Source organism: Lissotriton helveticus, chromosome 2_2, assembly GCF_964261635.1.
Source record: "Lissotriton helveticus chromosome 2_2, aLisHel1.1, whole genome shotgun sequence".
Classification (NCBI taxonomy): Eukaryota; Metazoa; Chordata; class Amphibia; order Caudata; family Salamandridae; genus Lissotriton; species Lissotriton helveticus.
In genome coordinates, this window is record NC_136060.1 from 168,069,585 (window position 1) to 168,091,448 (window position 21,864).

Sequence of the window (21,864 nt, forward strand, 5' to 3'; positions counted from 1 at the left end):
TGCCTCAGTGGGACTTGAACCTGGTTCTGACTTTCCTGATGTGTGCTCCCTTTGAGCCTCTTCATTCCTGTCCTCTCCGTCTTCTCACTTTAAAGACGGCCTTCCTGGTTGCCATCACCTCTGCCAGGAGAGTGAGTGAGCTCCAGGCCCTTTCTGTTAAACCTCCTTTCTTGTCTGTTCATCCTGACAAGGTGGTTCTTAGGACTAGACCTTCTTTCCTGCCCAAGGTAGTCTCTGCTTTTCACATTGGGCAGTCCATCACCTTGCCCTCCTTCTTCCCGCCTCCGCATCCTTCAAAGGATGAAGAGCGGCTCCATCGTCTGGACCCAAAACGTGCGCTTTCATTTTACATGGATCGCACACGCCAGTTCCGGGTGGATGACCAACTGTTTGTTGGCTACGTGGGTGAGAAGAAGGGAAGGGCGGTACAGAAACGAACCATCTCTCGGTGGGTCGTCCTGTGCATCAAAGCATGCTACTCTTTGGCTCGGAAGGAGCCTCCTGTTGGGCTGAGGGCCCATTCCACTCGGGCTACGGCGGCTACTACTGCCCTGGGCCGGGGAGTCCCTTTGCAGGACATTTGCCAGGCGGCTACGTGGGCCTCGCTGCACACCTTTGCGAGGCACTACTGCCTGGACAGTCAAGTCCGGAGGGATGGCTTCTTTGGCCGTTCGGTCCTCCAGGACTTTCTGGTGTAGGTTGTATTGGTTCGCAGACCCACCACCGGGGTTGGTATTGCTGGGGTATCTATTCTAAGGTAAGGAATCTAATACTAACCTGTTTCTTTCAGATGAACAAGTTACTTACCTTCGGTAACGATATATCTGTAAGAAACAGTAGTTAGTATTAGATTCCTTACCGCCCCACCCATCCTCCCCGTTCTGCGAACTGATACCTAGGGTTAAGGACATCCCTTTCAGGGCCCTAGTTTCAAATGGCACCAGTGTTAGTTCTCACATGGCTCTGCGTGTTCTGGCGCGGAAACGCTGTGTGCAAAGAACTGACGTCAGCGCGCGGAGGCGGCGTCTATATACTCCAGCGACGTCATCACGGCGCACAACGCCGACGACGCGGAGCCGCAGGGGACGCCTGCAGACGACGCCTACCGACGCGCAGGGGTACTGCTACGCAAAAGTTTCCGGATCCAGACTGACGCCTGGGGATATTCTAAGGTAAGGAATCTAATACTAACTACTGTTTCTTACAGATATATCGTTACCGAAGGTAAGTAACTTGTTCATCAAGGCGCGAAAGGGAGCCATGCACAGCCGAAACATAAGTGTACTCCTGCCGCGCTGCATGCAGGTGTCGCCAAACATCTACCCATCCTAGACCATCAATCATGGCACTCAACCGTGTAGGGGAGGCCACAGGTGCAGCCCCCAGTCCCCTCTGCCTGTCCAATGCCATGTCCACCACATCATTCCAATCGCCACCAATCACAGCCAGGGAACGGGGGAGCTCAGTCCACAGGGCAAACAATCGCTCCGCAAGGGCCCATTGCAGCGGGGGAGGGGCATACACACTACCAAACACCACAGGCTCTACACCGATCTTCCCCTGTATAAACACAAATCGGCCCTGAGGATCAAGCCACTGACGCTCATGAGTGTAGGCCAACCGTCTGTGGACCAGAATGGCCACCCCCCTCGAGCCCCTAGTAAACCCAGCATGGAACACTTGGTGGAAGCCAAACCGCTGCAGACTCAGTGCCTTAGAGCCCAACATGTGTGTTTCCTGAAGGAGGAGTACATCTGCAAGGTCCCTTTTTGCCCAGCGAAGCACAGCCCCCCGCTTAATCTTGTCCAGGAGCCCCCGAACATTCCAGCTCAGAATGCGCATGGAAGCGCCAGGAGACGCTAGACTTGGAACATCAGCCATTGTCATGATTAGGGAATTCCCGCGCTCCCCAGCACCCGACCCAGACCTCCCACACCCCAATTGCAAAGATCACAAAGAACACGTGCACCCCACATAACACAACCCCAAACCCCACACCCCAGCTCCCCCCTCCCCCACCCCTATACCTAAAAAAACAATGAAGCATCTGTCGCGGCATACCGTACTCCAGGCCCAAAACATAGTGCCGAAAGTCAAGCATGCCAATGGTTCCCAACTAGCCCCCCCTCAACCAACTAGACACACTCCCAAAAACCACCCCCCAGTCCCAACAGGAGGAGGCAGCCCATAGAACATGCCCCGAACCCCCATCAAACACATAGCCAGGCTAAAGGCAGTGCAGCACAAAGAAACAGTAGGCCGCAAGGGTCCCATATATCCGCCAAAGAACAGGGTAATACTGCACCAGCCAATGTTAGTCCCACCGAGCAAAGTTCAGCCGCCACGGTGGAAGATCACAGAAGAAAGGCATTCAATTGGTGGCCAGTCAACGATGATCAGACGTCCTTGTCAGATGCGTCCGTAGCATGTTGCGTGTCCCCCAGAAGGGGGTCCCGGGACAGGGACAATCGTCGCGAGCGGGACTTGCGAGGTCGTTTTCCTTTGCCCGGCTGATCACCCCGCTCCTGAGATGAGCTGCGCGAGGAGCCGGAGCACAACCCCGGCTGGGCGTGTGGTCGTAGTCTGACCGCCTCGTCGGTCCACCTGAAGACGGCCTCCGGAGTATCGAAGAAATGGGTCTTAGAGTTGAAGATCACCCGGAGGCGGGCCGGGTAGAGCAGCGAGTATTGAATTTTCAGGCCGCTCAGCTTGGCCTTGGCCGCTAGGAAGGAATGTCTCTGCTGCTGGACCAGTCTGGTATAGTCCGGGAATATCATGATCTTATGATTATCATAGAGTAGAGTGTCTTTAAGCCGCGCCTCACGGAGAATGACGTCCCTATCATGGAAGTTGAGGATCCGGGCGATGATCGGGCGAGGCCGCTCCCCAGTCGGCGGCTTCTGCGTTAAGGCGCGGTGTGCACGCTCCACCACGAAGCAGCGCGACAGGGCGTCCGGGGGCAGCCAGCTCTCCAGCCACTGGGATAGGAAAGCGTCCATATGTCCCTTCTCACAGTCCTCCGGAAAGCCAATAAAGCGCAGGTTGTTCCGTCGCGCCCGTCCTTCAGCGTCCTCCACACGAAGCGCTAGGCCACGCTGAGTCTGTTCCAGTTCAGCAACCCTCTTCTTGAGAGCGCCAACGTCTCACTCCACCGTCGTGACCCTGGTCTCCGTTTCGATGATGCGGGCGACTGCATTGCGAAGGTCCTGACGCAACAGCATCACATCGGCACCCACTGCGCCAATCTTTGCGTCTAGCATGTCGCGGGACTGCGTAATGGCCGTCAGCAGCGCTGCATTGTCCGGTCCAGCATTCTGGCCTCCTCCGGCACCCCCTCCAGGGCCAGTGAATTTGTCGATAGGTCCCGTTTTAGCGGCAGCCGCGCCACCTCCACCTCTGGTCATGGCGGCAGCAGAGACGGCCGGGCAACACGCACCTGCAAGAGGGTCGCCCCTCGTGAATGTCCACCACTCAGGCCCCCGGTCAGGGCTTTCGGGGCTCCTCTGCTCCTGCACCTCCGGTCCGAGGATCAGCGTCGGTGACTCCGGGCAGGGGCCGCCAAACTCGAGGCCCCGGCTCCGCCAAGGCCAGGTAGGCCGCAGGTTCTCCAAGGCGCTCACCAGGCACTAGCCCTCCTCACTTGCACTACGAGGAAGGGCAGGGGAGCCCGTGGTGGCTCTCCCGCAGCAGGCAGCCCCGGATCACGGTCAGAAAATGGCGCCGCAGACCCCAGGACGAGCTCTCCGGTCCGGGTGCGCCAAAATTGAGGCCCCGGCTTGTCTGATCGGCACTAGGCCGCCCGCTGCTCCAGCCCGCCTCGCCGCCTGGAAGGGTCCCGGCGCGCCGGTCCCGGCACCGGATGTATCCCAAAGTCGTCTGCCACCTTCGCCCCAGACGTGATGTGTTTTTCGGGTCCGGGGGCCAGGAGAAATGAAAGGACAATCGTCGGGCCGGCGGGAGCTTTAGCAAGCCACGTCCGCCATGATCGCCCGCTAAGCCACGCCACCAGGCATAGCTTTTTTAAGTCTTTCTTTGCTATGTCTGTTACTGACTGTGGTTCTTCGAAGAACCTCGAGAGACCGATATCCGCAAGGAAGGATTTTACATAGCTTAGCCACTTTATCTTATTCATACAGTCTAATTTCATACAGTCCTCGATGATTGCTCTTGTGAGATGACATTCATCTGTTGCCCATATTCTGCGCCACAGCATGATCGGTTGAATCTTGATGAGATCTGAAACATGATCCAGTCCAAGTTCTAAGTGGCAGCCGAAAGTAGTTGTGGTTTTAGGGACTGCTAGTAAAAATTTTAGAAAGAGATTTTCAACTTTCTGTATTTGTTCAGCGTTAGCTGTTCCCCAGACTCCTGCACCAAAAATGGCCATGCTGATGCATTTTGCGTTGTAAATTTTTAACATCTCTGATATGGGTCTTTTTCCTAGACGGAGGGAGAACGCTTTTAAAGCACCAATTGTTCTTGTGAGAGACAGCTTACGCGACGTGATTGCTTGTTTCCAGTTAAACTCTTCGTCAATGGTGATGCCGAGGTATGAGTAAGTTTTAGTTCTTTCAAGAGGGATTTTATCCACAAATATTGGCTTTACTCTTCTCCTTTTGGTACCAGCGTGCATCACGAAGGTTTTTTTTATATTGACTTTTAGGTTGAGACTTGCCATGAAAGTGCAATAGTTATTTAGTGCTTTTTGTAACTGGATCGGGGTTCGTGCGAGGATCACCGCATCGTCAGCATATAACAATGCTGGGATCGGTCGCCGACCCACTTCTGGCAGATCTTTCACGCCCTGTAGCATAGCAACTTCGAGTCCATTAGTATAGAGCGTAAATAGGAAGGGGGCCAGTACACACCCTTGCCTGACCCCCTTCTGTATTGGGAAGCTGTCTGTGAGTTGGCCCTCCAATCCATATCGAACCTTTCCCGTGGCTCCAGAGTATAACTCACACAGGAAATCTATGATTGCAGGCTCGATCCCCATTTGCAACATTATTGCCCAAAGTCTTGAATGCTCTACACAGTCAAACGCTGCCGTAAGGTCAACGTAGACCATGTGTAGAGTTGATTTTTTTGCTGAGGTGTATTTTCCAGCCAGTAGTGTTACATTCAAAACTTGGTCCACAGTACTCAGTCCAGACCTGAACCCGTATTGAAGATTTCAGTTCAGGTAAAGTACGTGCAATGTTCTGCATCCAGCATCTTTGAAATATGGAATGTCTGGCAGAGGATGAGGATGCGTTTCCTGACTGGGGCTCATATGTGAGTTTTAATTCAGCAGAACATTGCACGTACTTTACCTGAACTGCAACTCCCAGCATTAAATGCGCAGGCTTATGCAAAGCAGCCCGTAGGGGGCGCGCAATAAAGGAAAATGCCGAGCAGCAGTGAGGTGGTGTGCATGGTTTCTCTGCACTACAAGCCTTTGAAAAAGAAGTAATTCGAAACGCGTCAGGCTAATATTGTGGAGCTGTGAAAGGTGACAGAAAGGCAACGCTCCATACCTGTGAGCTGGGCTGTGCTTGGGGCCCTTGTCAGCATTCGAGTGCCTCTTGCAAAAGGAGCCAGGACAGAGCATGATATATATATATATATATATATATATATATATATATATATATATATATATATAACTAGTATAAATACTTAATTACCGGGGCTTTCATCCAGCACTCTTGATCCATTTGTCTACCCACCTTAGCATATAGCATGTGACTGAGAGGCAGCATTCTATTCTTGCAAAATGTGCATATTTACACATTTGCACATTTACATTCTTTCTTACAACAACCGTTCACAAAATATAAATATTGGCAAAGCCTAAAGGGCACCTGCCATCACCAGACTGATTGCCTTTGCCAATGCTTATTTAGCACATATATATATACACGCACATACTTACATGGTTCCAGTCAGCCCCCTTCATCTGTTGATGTCGGTCGGCACTGTAACAACATTAGGTTACCTTATTACACTTAATAAGTGATAACTTTTGTTTGGGAGCTGTTAGAAAATGTCCTGTTTGGTGTCTGATGAATTGTAATTTAAAACCCTCTTTACTGGAAAAATGTCCGATTTTAAGTCACAATTCTGAAAATGCAACTTTTAAAAAGTTGGCATTTTCTTGTCCAGACCATTTGGTGCCTATTTCCTGGTTCACATGACTAGATGTAGTTGCAAGTTGACCTTTGTTTATTCCTCCCAGACAGTATCACAAAGGGGGATTGCATGTTGGCAAGATGGGTCATCCTGACCTGGTGGGAGGGGCGGAGCTGTCACCTACCTCATATGCATTTCAAAGGGTCTGCCTCAGAACACACAAAGAACTTCACACAACGTTTGTGATTCCAGACCTCCTGGGACCAGGGCAGTGAGGGAAGAAAATCCAGAACCAGATGTGGGAAGGAAGTTAATTCCACTTCAATGCAGGCACTGGTATAACATTTGGACCCTTGGCTGGTATCAGTTGAGTTTCTCTTGTGAAATTCTGAAGTTTTGAGTTCTGCGCACTGGACTTTGAGAAGGTAACTTTTTCAGCTGAATTAACCTGGTCCCTGTATCCGGCTTGCAGACCACCTTGGTCAGCCTGAATTTATGGCTTTGTCCCAATCTAGTGCGACCAGATACCCACAGTAAGCACTTTCTGCTTCTTCATGTTATTCATACTTAAACCTTTGAAGTTATATATCTTTTGTTCTATCAATAATTGGATTTTTGTAATTTTGTCTCAAATAATTTATTAAAATATACTCTATTTTTCTTAATTGTTTTGGGATTTTTCTTGTGTTTTGGTTTCACTTTATTACTGTTTGTATTAAGCACCGGTTATGTTAGCGACTTTGTGTGGTTCACCCTGACAAGGATTGTGGATGTTGCTTTAGAAGGGCTTTCAACCCCTTCCCCAAACAACAATCCGATTCTCACAACCACTAAACCAATCAATGTGTGTCTTTCAGTCTTGCTGAAGTGTGCTCACAAGTGGTGTTGCACACGCACTTATCTGTTACACATTACGCAAAGCGTTATATATATATATATATTCTGCGTTGGGAAGTAAAACAATTAAGTTAAATTGTGCTCATTATGTAGGTTTTAGTCACATTTTTTCAAGTGTTTTAGTAGCATATTTCGGAGTTAACATTGGCAGCAAATATCTTTGACGGTGTCTCTGATGCAACAATGCATGTAGCCTTTTCTAAATGTTTTATTTTGTGATCTTCGCCAAACTATCAACGCATGGGAGTTTATGTATAGGAAACTAAAATCGAAACAGACAAAGCATGTCTGAAGTCAACTTTAAAAACGTCGTCTGGGCTTCACATTAAGGACACGTGAAACATGTCAGCAGATGTAATGGATAAAAAATTAAACAAAAAATAAGTGTAGGAAATAATGAGGTGGAAAGAAAAAGGCTTTATAATAAGCAGTGCAATCGGAGTGGATATTTTTGGGGGGCGTGTGGGTTCCAGATCATTGTTGCTCTGAGTAACGGTGGAGGGGTTTGTTATGTTAAAAAGGGTGAAAGGCTGCCAGACAGTGACAGGGGTCAAAGGATTAGCTTGTGACAATAAGCATTGGGCAGGAAAATGCTAAACCAGGGCTAATTTTTCTTGCTCCCACCTGTGCTTTCTGTCAAATAAAAGCCGTGCGCTGGTGACACAGAGAGAATCACAGAGACAGAGGTTAATGGGTAACACCGGTTCCCTTGTCCAAAGCATCGAAGCGTGCACTGTGTCCCGCAGCCCAGTTGTAGTTGACTAGGCCCACAAGGCACCCAGACCACAGGGGCATTATTGAGACCGGACCACTTATGTCCTTATGTTTGAACAGCTTTAAACTATTACTTCAAGCCCGCGTGTACAGTGCATGCATATATTTAAAAACCTATTTTACTAGAAGAGACGATTACCATTCTTCCATCAGCCTGATGGCTATTTATTGTATTTTCGATCGAGAGAACCCTTGCTCTAGCTAAAGCATTCTTTCTAGGTTTATTTTTTTATGAGTTTACAACTTTCATAAGCGCTAATACTGTGTCTGCTGACCGTACAATGTTTTGATTCTGTGATTGGGCTGTTTTTAATTGGGATCATTCACTGATGAAAGGCAGGCTTATTTTGGAACATTATAAATTCGTTAGAGGAATGTTCTAGCTCTAAATTGCAGGAAATGTGAAGCAGATTTGTACCTGTTTGTTAATTAAAATAAAAGTGTTCTGCATTGTGTGGCATTATCTCCAATATCTGGAAAGGCAGCTTCTATCTGATGTTGTGACTATAGTTATTGATGTGTCCTTTTCAAGAGTTGTAAAATTATTATGTTACTATCTTTTGGTAAACTAAAGAAATAAATGTTATCAGTGCAGAGTTTTCAAGAGTTTTACAACTATTATGTTACTATCTTTTGGTAAACGAAAGAAATAAATGTTATCAGTGCAGAGAAATAGATTTTAAGAGTCTGCAGTAGTTTCTGTGTGTGAATAAATGCGTTTTGTATGTTACACACCGATTGTTGAAAATATGCTTTGAAATATTTAAATTTAATAAGAGACACATTGCATCTCAGTTTACCCTCCATTACCTTTATCATTCCTTTTTTTAAATAAAATTGTCGTTGTCTTCTTTAAAATGAAGTTGAGAACTTTGGATTTGAGAAATTTTTTGCAAACAATGTCATGGAATTTAACGTGATCTTGAGATATATTCAGTTAGTGAGAAATCTAATGCACACGTTTCATTCCCTTAAGTTGGAGAAAAAAATGCTAATTACTAATGGCTATGCACAGCGGGCCCCAGTATTTAAATATGATAAAAAAAGTGTTCTCACATAAAGAGTGAAAGGCATCATTTCGGTCGATGGTAAGTTTTTCTAGGCTTTGTCACAATGTGCATAATGAGATGAATTAAAAGTTAGGGTGGGCATATGTTCTCGGGGGAAAGTGGAAAATAAAGAAAGTGTCTGTCAATTCTGTTAGTTCACAGTGGTGGCCTGACAGAAAGAAACACATTTTGCGATTCTTAGTTACAGATAAAAAGAAAGGTCAAAGTTCACAGAGCTAGTTTATCGCTAAAGGTTCTCATGGATTTTTGTTTTCCCTCAGGTTTTCTGGGTTCATTGTTTAAATGGCCTCTTCCACTCAGTGATTCTGTTTTGGTTTCCATTAAAAGCCCTCCAGCATGGTAAGTAGCAAAGAAACAAAATATAGGACAAATGCATTGACCCTTTCGGCAAATTAGGAATCATTAGCTGTCCGGAATGCGCTGCATGTTGTTTTGTCGCATGGCTTTCTCTTCATAGGTTCCCAAGACCAAAAGCCCCCTCCGGCGAGGCCGGATTACAAGCACGGATTTCAAAATGAGGTGAAATTGTACCGGGATCCAACTTGCAGGATCACCCTCCATTTTTTTCTCAGTGCATCTCTGCTCTGTCTTTTCCGCTTAGAAATAAGTCTGCTTTTCTGGGAGTTAATTCTGGCCACGCAGATAGTGCCTTGATTGGACTGGTATGATTTTTGTGGGTTCTGGTTTGGGGCTGTTTTGGGGCACAAGGATGTTCCTGTCCTAGATGCTGTTATTATCAATCTCAGTGTAATGTCGATTATCTTTGCCAGAGTGATATTTGAAACTGTAATGTTTGTCCCACTCATGTACAATGATGTTGCCTGTTCATTTCAACACTATCTGTGAATGTGGGAAGGAAAGCACCTACGGCCTTTCGCTCCTGTTTGTGGTAAGAAGAGTGTCCACGTTTAGAGGCTGGCTCGTGCCTGCACCACGCTTAGCCTATAAATTATTCCTAGTGCGGGATCACCATGCACTCTGCACGTCTCGGGCTGCGTTGTGGTGTGCATGAAGTACCCCTTTACAGAACGCAGCAAGGCTTTGCTTTAGGATTGAGACTCGTGGTATGATTCAGATGCAATGTGCTAGGGGACATTATCATGTTCTCCTAGAGCTGGTTTGTCTTATCACCGCTTGGAATTACCAGACAGCTGTGCTCACATCCAAATGTGTACTCGTTAATGAAAACGTTAATCAGGTCTTGTATTGTTGTTTACGTTCTCTGGCCTGTGGAGAAGTCCCTGTGTTCACTGTGTGTTATTCTTGGACGGTCCATGTCACGAAAACGCCCTGGCATCTTTCATCATCAGCCTTGTATATTCTGGTACTTGTGAAAACCCGGTCCCCGGTTCGTCCTAAATCCACATGTCTACTCTTCTTCTTCAGCAGCTAACAAAGCATTAGCCTAGATCGTCTTGACTTTGGCATTATTGGCTGCTCACCAAAATACTCATTTTTTTCGTAACTATGTTTGCCTAGAGGATAATACACCTCCAGATTGTGTTTTTTTTGTTTTGTGTTTTTTAGGAGGTGCATGTCATAGTTTGCTGGTAGTTAGCACATTGGGTGGCCTGTTTGCAAACAGGAGCCCACATGTAACCATCCCACCCTCACTGGGAAGGTTTGGAAACATTCTTACAGGAGCAAAAAATACATAGCTGACGACTTATCTTCCTTCTCAGTAGGCCTGGGCGGTAAATTCCGTTCTGTTCGCGGAATCTGGGTAATTTCACGTTCGGCGGGAAACGAGAAATTGCCTAGAATTCCACGTTCTGTGACTTCGCGAAATTTTTTGCTTGTTCGCGCTCTCGAATGTGTTAGCGAGATATTTCCCCCCGAGCACGCAAACAGCGATTGCGAACAGTAAAAAAGCATCGCGAACAAGCAATTCCGCGTGTTCGCGGAATTTCTGCGTCCTCGCGGAGATTTATTACCGTTTCGTGGAGATTTGCGTAACGCGATTACGCAAATTCTGCCCACCCCTACTTCTCAGGGATTAGCTAGACAGGTCTTTAAAATCACCTTGAGGTGGGGGCTATTCAGATCCTTCCAACAGGGAACGCAGCTCTTCTCAGCAGACCTTCATGAGGATAGGGCCGCGCTGATGCTCCTCAGGACTGAAGTATTCTCAGCTTCTGCCACAGTGCTTGAGGCAGCTTAAGAAGGGAGTGACTCGCCCTTAGCCTTAAGTGGGACAACTTCCTCAACATTTGCTCTCTCACTAGTGAGATCACTGATTGGTCTAGCTCTTCACCCACCTGCATCTACAGTACTGCTGATCTAGGTATCCTGCTAACCCTCGGATTCTGATCATGCTACATAGACTGCAAGACTTACCTACCTTTTTACTATCCCAATTTCTGGAAGCTCAGTACGCTTTGAGGGAAGGGCCAGCTGCTGAGGATTACCGATTATGTATTGGCTATTCGCCTTTGGGAGTGGGCTCATATGAAGGTTTCTTACTCTTTAAAATATTGATATATAAGTAGCAAGGTGACAGCAGCCCCTGGCAGGCAGAATGTGCTTGAGCATGGATGTATTGCCTATTTGGACCTTTGTCTCTCAAGCACCTAGGACCTTGCAAAGCTATTGGGAGTCAGGTTAATTGTCCGCTATTTCCTCAGACAAGTCTGGGGATCCGAGTTCATCTTTCAGACATTTTTCTTCCTTGTATCTACCCATTCTGTTATTCCTTTCTCTAAAGATGTGTGTTTTAGGGAGAGTTTTACAAATGACTAGTTGCAGGCTGTATGGTGTAGCACCTTTAGCATGGGTACATTTTCAAAATAAGTGCTAGTGCCCAAAGCTGTTCTCAGAAGCCTGCTTCTGGTGCTGCAGAATGCAGGGTTGGTAAATGCTAAGCTGCGTAGTCTTGATTCAACATCATGTTTTTTTCATCCCTCAACACACCCATTTTACCACTTTTGCTTAACAGTTCTTTTTTTCTTCCCTACTTCCTCCATTTGCCAGTGTTTCTGATGGATACTTGTCACTGCAGATTTCTCACCGAAGAATATCCCAATCCCCCCCCCTTCGAGCAGAGATTCAGAGACGCTAGAGACGCTAGAAACGCTGACCGCCATTCCCGCCGGAGCCGTAGGCTGCACGTCTCCCCACAGCAAGCCGAGCGTCCGTCCCCCCCCCCCCGGCCACTAGTGGAGTGCCGAGCCGGACAGGAGGAGACAGGGAGACCGGGGGCACACCAGGCGGCTTTCAGCAGGGGCTCGGCGGCAGTAGTATCGGTGCGACATCTGCACCGGCAGCATCGGCAGCAGGCAGGCTCCGACCTTGGCCCCAGCCTTAGCCTCAGCAGCGACCAGCCGTAAGGGGGCAACAGCTCCGGCAGCACCCAGGGAGTGCTCGGCCGTGAGTCTGTTAGGCTGCCAGGAGCCAGGAGCTTTTGCGAACCAGTCACCGCTCCCCCAGACTCAACCAGAACACACCCCCGAACTCGGCAGCTGGCGGGGGTTAGCTGGCCGTGAAGCAGCCGATCGTGCAGGAGGAGCTGTGACTCTGGGCTCGGGAGCTGTGGCTGTGGTGTGCAGAGCAGAGCAGCACGGACCACAGAGCATTGAGAGTCTCACCTAGTGGAGTGTTGGGGCTGCGGAAGGAGGAGCAACGGAGGTGTACCGGGGGAATCAGAAGCGCTAGTGTGGAGCAGAACGGAGCAAAACCGGAACAGAGGAGGAGAGGCACCCGGACGCAGTGTGCAGAGAGGCAAGACCCCCAGGTGTGCGTGGGCACAGGCTGCTGGGCAGGCAGTTGAGGTGAGACTCTTTTCAATTTAACCTTACCTCCCTCGCCTCTCGCTTCCCTCCTCCCGGCCGCCCCAGTTATTCCCCCACCTGCCACACGGCTGATCCCGGCGCTTCAAGACTTAAGATCCAAGATTCCCGCGCCCACACAGACGGAAGTGCTGATTAACAAAGGATAGTAAAGAATAGAGCGCAGGATAGAGCGCAACCCAAAGATCGCAGCCAAAATACTAAAATAGCCAATCACTATTCACCATCCGCCTCGTTGTGAGTGGTGCACCCTGGGCGGGCAGCAAGAGCCTCACTGGCCACGCCAAGGCCCTCTTTAGGGGGAGCCCTCAGATCCCAAAGTTGTTGGACGGAGGAAAAGCCTGCTCCACCTAGCCCCCCCGCCCCCACCCAAGTTGTAGCCGTTGTGCAAAGTCAATTCAAGTCAACCCTGGTGAGACAATTAAACTTTGAAAAAATATGCGGACCAGAAACTCGAACCTGACACTACTTCAGGAGAAGCCCCGCCCCCATAGATCAGCCAGGAAACAGAATGCGAAACTATTCTATCCCCCAGGAATAGGTGGCTTTTACCCAGGGCCAGGTCTCAGAGACGAGGATCAAACAGGAGCGACTGGCGCAACACCCGACGTCACCGGAATTCCCGGCGGAACTCCTAGCTTCGACGTTAGCAACACCAACAGAGACCCTCAGCCCATCAAAGTCGATAGGCCGTAAGTCCCACCACAGTGCAAAAGAAACGCCTACAAGGCCAGTTGGAAACAGGGACATAAGAGCCTTTTTTAGCCCCAAAGCACACACACTAGTGGAACCTTGCCTGACCTCGACCTCGACCTCTTCATCTCCCACCAATGCAACAGATGACGGGGAGATTCTAAGCCCCACAGCCCTCCGGGCACTCGGCATCCCACTTGGCATCCCACTTTCGCCAAAAGTTATTACTCTCTATGGCGGAGCACTCCTTAAACCTGTGACACCAAAAGCGGTCCCTCCTCGGCCGCCTGCTTGGACCCTTCAAAGCCTGGCGAACTCTCAGCTGAGTCCCACTCCAAACGGTGCGCCCTTGCCCGACGTGCCTAATAACCTACATGCAGATAATGAAGGAAGAACACAGTCATCACCCAATATCTCACAAACCCAGTCTCCGAACTTAACAAGATCAATTTCTCCGGATCACGTTAAAATGGCTCAGTCCCCAACTCCCGCGAACTGAGACGCGGACAATGGGGAGAAGCCCCCACTGATCATAAACCATCTGTCGATGATCAATGAGGCGCTCATTTCAATGGCATGTGCGGCACTAATGCACGCGGACAAGCTTGATGCTCAAATTAACATCTTACATATCGTCGCGGGTCTGATCTCTGGGATAGATTCAAAGTTGGACCATCTGAACTCTCTGATTCGCAGAGCACAGGACAGCACTTACCTAAAGTCAGACGAATGTGGTTGTAGCCCAATCCTGCTTAGTCTAGAAAAACTACCTAACATCATGACTTCACTAATTGAGGACCTCAAGAACGAAGTAGGTAAGAACCAGAACTTACCCGCACAGGACACCGCCCTGGCATCCCCAAAAATATAAGGTACAGCAAACTCTCAAACCAATCGCATAGAACTCCTGGAGGAGTGAAGATCACGGGTTCGGTACCTTCAGTGACGACCCACGCGAGTGGATCAACTGCCATCCTGACTCACACCAACAATAAAGACTTGCATCCCATCCTCAAACTGGCTAGTCCAGAATTTCAAAACCTATCAAGGAAAAATAAGAAATAATTAAGAAAACTCAATAAAAAGAGTAAAAACCAATCACACTCCACGAATCCAATTCGGCAATGGCTCCTGCCCGTCAATGGGAGATTCGGCCACATCGAGACGCAGAAAGCGACCCAACCAGCAGTCATAACCATGACAACAGGGAAATCTGAGTCATCTGCGGTAGCTTTCCATTCCACTAATTTTGCAACAGACCAGAGCATGCTGGCTCACCCCACAGCCTCCCAGCCAGCCCGGGCATTGAAACTACAAAACCAAACGCTCAACCCGCAAGGACAATGCGATGGGGAAGCAAATCAAGCCCCCCAAGTGACCGCGAGTCTTGCCCAACAACTCATCAGCCCTCTGTTCACATAAAATCCACATTGAGCAGAGTGACTCCAGCGCCATCAGCTGCTAATAAACCATCAGTGACCAATGCAAAGGTGGAAACCCCTCAGTGCGCTCCCCAAGGCACTCCTGGCCTTAAACCAGAGCAGGTCGGGGACTGGTCATTGCACATCAGACGATTTAGCCCTCCCCCTGTGGTAGCATCTCAACAAATATTTGAGCCAACAAACCAGGCATTTATCAATTTGCCCAGGGTGGGACAGCCATCACTCACTAGCATTCAGGATAAAACCTGTAAGGATGCGAACGCTGCCAATATCCCAGTCCAAATAACACCTCAGGAGCGGAAAATAATGTTGCACCCTGAATACATCTCACAGGGTAAGTGGGACATCCTCAACCGCGGCAACATCCTAACACTCTGCGCAAACATCCCATGTTTGGAAGGGATAAAAACAACAGATGTTGAGACCATCTCCTTCCTCCCGCCGGATCCGGAGGAGAAAAATGAAACCACAGAGCTAACTTTCTCCAGCTCAAATATGGTAGAGGCCCTGAAGAGACAACATACTTTACTGGAAAGCTGGGGCATAAAAATAAAGCCCCACCACGTGCAAAAATACCCATCAATCTTAAAAACTCACCACCCGCTCTTCGGCCCGGAAAATCAGAAGCAGCCCACGGGGGTGGGGGGATAACACACGTCTGAAAGCTCTCTCTGATTACGCTCCCCACACAGCGTCAATTCTTCAGGGGTCCAAAGGCAGCACAAGCAAAGGTTTAACCAATGGAACCCCGATTAAGATAACAACAAACTTGAGTCAAGGCAAACACTTGTGCGTAACAAGGTGGTGTGCGAGTAAAGACTGGTCCTGGTTGCGGTCAGCATTAAACCCCAGCTCCTAACATGCACTGTCTTGGAGAAACTGGCCGCTTTCCCCAGCACATGATTAATGGGCAAGTGAAACACATAAACCAACCCACGACCATCAAGACCTTGAAAATCATGACCTGGAATGTCGCAGGATTCAAAACATTGTTACAAAATCATGCTGCAGTGACATTCCTGGAAGAGGCAGATATCATCTGCATACAAGAATCATGGGCAATTAATCCTCTTTCACTAAGAGGATATGCAGAACACGGCAAACCTGCAACAAAGACTAATATATTCGGAAGACCATCAGGGGGATGTGTCTACATCAAGCACTCGTTAGAATCAGAATTCAAGTAAATAAATAACCTGCCTAACATGCTCCAGGCGGGTATTTTGAAAGGCTCCCTCACGACTAATGGAACCTCTTCTATTCTGGTGATTAACATCTACCATAACCCGCATGGATCTACAGCCGATTTACCCGTACTAATAAATCATCTAGAGGCCCTGTTACTACAATTTCCGGCATTGGATTGCATCATCCTCGGCGACCTTAACACCCACAATGTAGGGGTCATACCCCCACAAAGTCTCCAATCTGGGGCCACCAAGGCACTGAACGCTCTATTAAAATCCTATAAACTGGCGACAGCACATTCCGTCCATTTAAGGAACAGGCCAGGGGCCTTTGTCGCTCCCACGTATAACAACCTGACTACGATTGACTACATCATCCTAAGTGACAACCTGCAATCTTTGATGTCAGATTACTCTATTCGCCAACGCAGTGACAGCGACCACGCCGCCTTAATAATCACATTGATCTTGACAACAAACGCACGCCATAAGTTACAACACATTGGGGCCCCAAACGGCGAGGAACTGATAAAATTACCTAGAAGAATTAAATGGGGGCAGGCGGCAACCATCACGTTCAATAATTGGACAGATGCGTGGACAGGCTGGCCGCCGAGTGACCACATAAATGGCGCTATGGTAACATGGGACGGAATCGCCGGGACCCTAGCGGAGATACTCCGAGGGGACACAGTAAGGGTAACCCGCTGGCACCCACTACCCACACTCTGATTCAACCGGGCAATCAAAGAAAGCGCCAAAAATCAGAATAAAAAACGAAAAGTGCACCGGAAAAATGGCACAGCCTCAAACAAAGAACAGCTACAAAAGGCCGCAAGAAGCCACTCGAAGAAGGGGGCGCTAGAGAGCGCACTGCAGAATGGCCGCCTATGGGTGAGGCTCCTGCAGCCTGGTTTATAATCCTACACCTATCCTTTCTGTCCAGTGTCTGAGCCTGCTAAAATTAGGCACGCTGGTACAAGATGCCATAACTTACACTCGTTGGAAGTTTCGTGGAAATTGGACGTCGGGAACCAATACTTAGGAGCCACTGAAGTTTCCCCGGGACTAACGCTGGAGAGCTGTGAGTGACCACAGCCGGGGATTGCAGCTGGGAAACACCGAGGCTGCACACGTGGGCAGTAGGCCGCGCCGCACTGAGGTCGCATTGAGGACGGAGGTGACAGTCGGCGAACGTAGCCCGCCTGTGTCCCGGAGGTGCGCTTTGAACTGGGCACCTAACTGTGGACGATACGGTGTGGACGCTGAGTGAAGTACGCCCTTGATACCCGAAAAGAACCGTGATCGGACTGCTGCGGTGGACCAGAGGGAGGCATTCTGTCCCGTATCGAGGTTGTGTACGGCGGCAGGTCAGCTGATCGGGAGCACCGTGGAATTCCTGGCGGGGGTGCTTGTGCAGCGGTGAAGAACAGGCGGAGCGTAATAGGGCTGTGAGCAGTGGCGATATACTGGTGGATGTGGGGCGGTGGCCGGCACACCGATATTTTGAATATGTTGCACTGCTGCGGGGCTGATCTGCTTACCGCGCATCAGCACAAGGACTTTGGCGGTCAATCATTCAAGTAGGTGGCATAGTAGCGACAGTTTTGCCATATTTGAACTGGACTGGAAGCCATAGTGCATGGTGAAGTGGTGGTTGGTCGCAGTGGAGTGGTGCTCACGGCCTCCCAGGCAGAGATTGGTCAGGATCACAGCATAGTGGAGTACTCTATATTGATTGGTGAGAGGATGTGCGCTGGTCCAAGTGAATTTGCAACCTGGGTGGCAAATTTTGAACTGTATAACACTGCGCAGAACTGAGGCACCAGGACTTGCAGCTCTTTCTTCGATCTTTCTCCCAATAGGTTTTGACTTGCTGACCCTGGCATTGGTGGACCGCGGGGGGGCTCTGCATCGTGCTGCCCGATTGCCAATAAACTAACTGTAGAGACTGTAGTGCACGGTCGCTGCTGTTTGCACGAGGATCCCACAAAGTGCTTAGCACGTGTCAGGTCGCAGGCATGGGGCGTCCGGATTCCCGTCAACCTAAACTTACATTTGATAACTCTAAGAAAGGATCGACTTCGAGTCAGGACAATGCACAATCACAGAGTGTTGACCAAGCGTCAGGTGGGTCTTCGACTATGGAGCTGAATAACCAGCAACTCTTATCTGAAATCAGGCAAGGATTTGCCACGGTGGTGGACAAGGTGGATAGAATGTCCTCCCGGATGGACGCCATAGTGCACAAAATGGACCAGCATGAAGAACGCATTGTCGAGACGGAACGTCGGATATCTGAAAATACAGATATCACCACAGGACACACGACACAGCTACAGAGGATGGAGAACCTACTGCGGGTCATAGCGGCAAAGAACGAGGATTTGGAGGCCCGCAGTAGACGTAATAATATACGCCTAACTGGTGTACCGGAGTCCACAAATACTGGGCGCATGGAGGAGTATGTGGAGAAGCTGCTTAAATCCGCGATTGGTGCTGATGCTTTCTCTACTCAATTTATAGTGGAGCGAGCCCACCGCTCTCTAGCACCGGTGCCGAAGCCTTGAGCGCCGCCTAGGCCGATCATTGCACGCCTACTGAACTATAGAGATTGGGATGTGGCACTGCGGGCGGCCCGCACTAAAGAAACACTGAGCTATGATGGAGTATCCTTTTCTATATACCCAGATTTCACTCCAATGGTCCAGGAGGAAAGACAAAAATTCCTGGAAGTGAAGAGAAAATTGAGAACTGCACAAATTGACTATGCTCTGCTGTACCCTGCCAAGCTACGAATTACCCATCAAGGAAAACAGAGATTTTTCACTAATCCACAACAGGTGGAGGATTATCTGCGCTCTCTGAAACTGCCTAAGCGGGGGCCGACGGATCGAGGTGCAGCAGGTCGGGCGCAACATCCTGAGGACGATGACGAATCTCGAGATCCTTCTGACTGACTGGGGGGTATCCCCCCCGTGATGGCGATACACTGCTGCAAGGCGAGGATTTGCATTTGTTGTTGAGAAACGAATATTCGGAAGACTATTCCAGCTTGCAGGCTCCGGTTATACCGGTGGTAATGTACACCAGGTCCCCACCTTTCCCTCTCACATAGGGCCTGGGAATGTTCTGGGTCATAGGGCTTGGAGAGGGGAGGTGGTTGTGTTGCCGACTAGTTTTTGTCCCCCATCGGGTGATCCCCCTTACTACGACCAGTTGACTGGGTGGTGTTGAGCTTTGTATGGAGGTGTCGACTGGTGGGAGGTTATGCTATCTTGGAAAGTTGGGGCTGTCTGGATGGGGGGGAGGGGGAGGGGGCGTGGTAGTTTACAACATAGTGGGCTATCACTGAGTTGTGGTTTCTGTTGGTTGCTGAATGGGACTGGGTTGGGAACATGTGGGGAGGGAGTGTGGGCTCTGGGAGGGCGTTCTGACAAGGTTGGGGTTTGTCTGTGGGAGGAGGGTGGAGGCGGGATGGGCAGTTACAAAGTTAAATGGATGAAAGTGTTGGTACATGTCTCTATGCGGCTGTTTGATGTTGGAGGTGACTATGTGTCAGGTCTTAGGCGGATATTTTACTTTGATATGATCACTGCCGATAATGAATGATGAAAATGGAGGGAGGATCTCGGTGATGTCCTGGAATGTGCGGGGCTTGAATGACGCCAGAAAATGCAGGAATGTGCTGGCATATTTGGATAGGCATGGTGTGCACATAGCCATGCTACAGGAGACGCATCTACACCCACACTCCAGTCCCACTTTCACAGCTAGATGGGCCTCGATTAGGAGTTTTTCATCATACTCTTCATATGCTCGAGGTACTGTGGTGTTGATTAAGAACTCTGTCCGTTTTCAGGTTCTTGGGGACATGTTAGATCCTGAAGGTCGTTATGTGGTATTGTGGGGCAGACTGGGAACCGACACGATTACCATTGTCAATTGCTATGCTCCTAATGTGGATACGCCTGATTTTTTCACTGCATTGTGAGGTAAGATTGTCAGTATTGGATCGATGCACGTCCTCTGGGGAGGTGATTTTAATGCGGCACTAAAGCCGAGCATTGACAGGTCGGATGGCAATACGCAATATAACAGGAAAGCCAGAGAGGTGATTAATGGAATTATTGACGAGGGTGGGTTGATAGATGGCTGGCGATTTGCGCACCCCGTGCGCAGAGAAGGTACACATTTTACGACATATGCCAATACCTGGGCTCGTCTTGATTACTGCCTACTGTCTCGGGGGTTGGTTGCAGATTTGGGTAAAATTGCACATCTGGCTAGAACTTATTTGGATCATTGCCCAGTGTTACTACAGGTCGCAGTGCCTGGATATAACAGAACACGACCTCAATGGCGGCTTATACCTACGGCACTGCTGGATCACGTTTTTAAGACTGAGCTTGGTGAGGAGATTGAGGCATTCTTTCCTCGGAACAAGGGCTCAGTTGACAGTGTGGAAGTGATTTGGGAGGCTTTTAAGGTCATGGTGAGGGGATACTGTATAGCTAAGAGTTGTGGCGTACTGAGGGACATACAGAATACTATCAAGAAACTGGAGTTAGATCTGAAGGAGATTGAATTACTGATGGCGCACAGAGCAGACGCAGAGTTACATAAAACGTTTAGAGATAAATTGTCATTGTATGAAGAGGAGAATGCCAGGGAAGTAAAGCTTAGGGGTAAAAACTGGACTGCGAGAAAGTATTGTGGGGGGGTAGGCCGGGTAAGGTGTTAGCAACACTCACGAGACACCCACGAGGTAGTACATACATTTTGGAAATTCACACAGACGATGGTGGTAGATGTCAGGATACCAGAGGGATACAGGATCTTTTTTTGGCGCATTATGGCCGCCTGTACACCACTCACCAAATAGGAGAGGAGAACTACGGGGATTTCTTAGATGACATAGCATTATGTTGGCTGAGTGATCACCACAGATCATTCCTAGGTGCCCCACTGGAAGTGGATGAGATAAGGGACGCGATAATGTCCTTAAGCAATGGTAAAGCAACCGGACTAGACGGGCTTCCAGTCGAGTTCTATAAATGCTACATTGATATCATGGCACCAGTATTGAAAGAAGTATTTGAGGAATCATTGGAGGTGGGGGTGCTGCCTCGCTCTATGCGGGAGGTGGTGATAACTTCACTCTTGAAGCCTGGCAAGGAACCTGCGGAATGCGATTCCTATCGTCCGCTCTCGCTTATTAATTGTGATGCTAAAATACTAGCGAAAGTCCTCCCGACGCGCTTAACCCTTATAATGCAGAAAATTGTTTTGCCGGATCAAGCCGGTTTTGTCCCTGGGAGATCCACCAACCATAATTTGCGCACTCTTTTTTTCTTTAATCCACACTATAGCTCCAGAGCTGCAGGTAGCTGCTGTATTCCTTGACGCTACTAAAGCGTTTGACTCGGTTGAGTGGAACTACCTCTTCGCCATCCTACATAGGATGGGATTCCCTGCGGTGTTTATAGCATGGGTAAAATTGCTTTATACTGCACCTGTGGCAAGAGTAGTTATAAATGGAGAATTATCTAAGCAGATGTCCATCACACGGGGCACTAGGCAGGGGTGCCCACTATCCCCCTTGTTGTTTGCGATAGCGATTGAGCCTTTGGCGTGTCGTATTCGGCAATTACACAAGGAAAATGCCTTTAGATGCTTGCAACGACAAATAGGAGTGTCATTATATGCGGATGATGTGACCCTCTATGTTGTGAACCCAAAAACACACCTTAACCCTATCCTGCGGGAATTTTTGGTGTTTGGGCGCCTTTCAGGTATACATATCAATTGGAAAAAATCTCTGTTCTTTCCACTCACGCCAGCGGTTACGCGATTTCCGCTAGATTACCCGATTGAGTGGTGTGACTCATACCTGCGCTACCTG

The 21,864-nt window shown here is 48.9% G+C and overlaps 1 protein-coding gene across 6 annotated transcripts in view; it reads left to right on the forward strand.

Moving 5' to 3' along the window:
• Window positions 1–21,864, forward strand: part of ATP8A1 (ATPase phospholipid transporting 8A1) — a 1,103,292-nt gene that overhangs the window by 741,957 nt on the left and 339,471 nt on the right. For all 6 annotated transcript variants that reach the window (XM_078678248.1, XM_078678246.1, XM_078678250.1 and 3 more), the window contains one exon: window positions 9,113–9,191. In XM_078678248.1, the coding sequence (XP_078534374.1) occupies window positions 9,113–9,191 (79 nt within the window). The remainder of the gene's footprint in view (window positions 1–9,112; window positions 9,192–21,864) is intronic.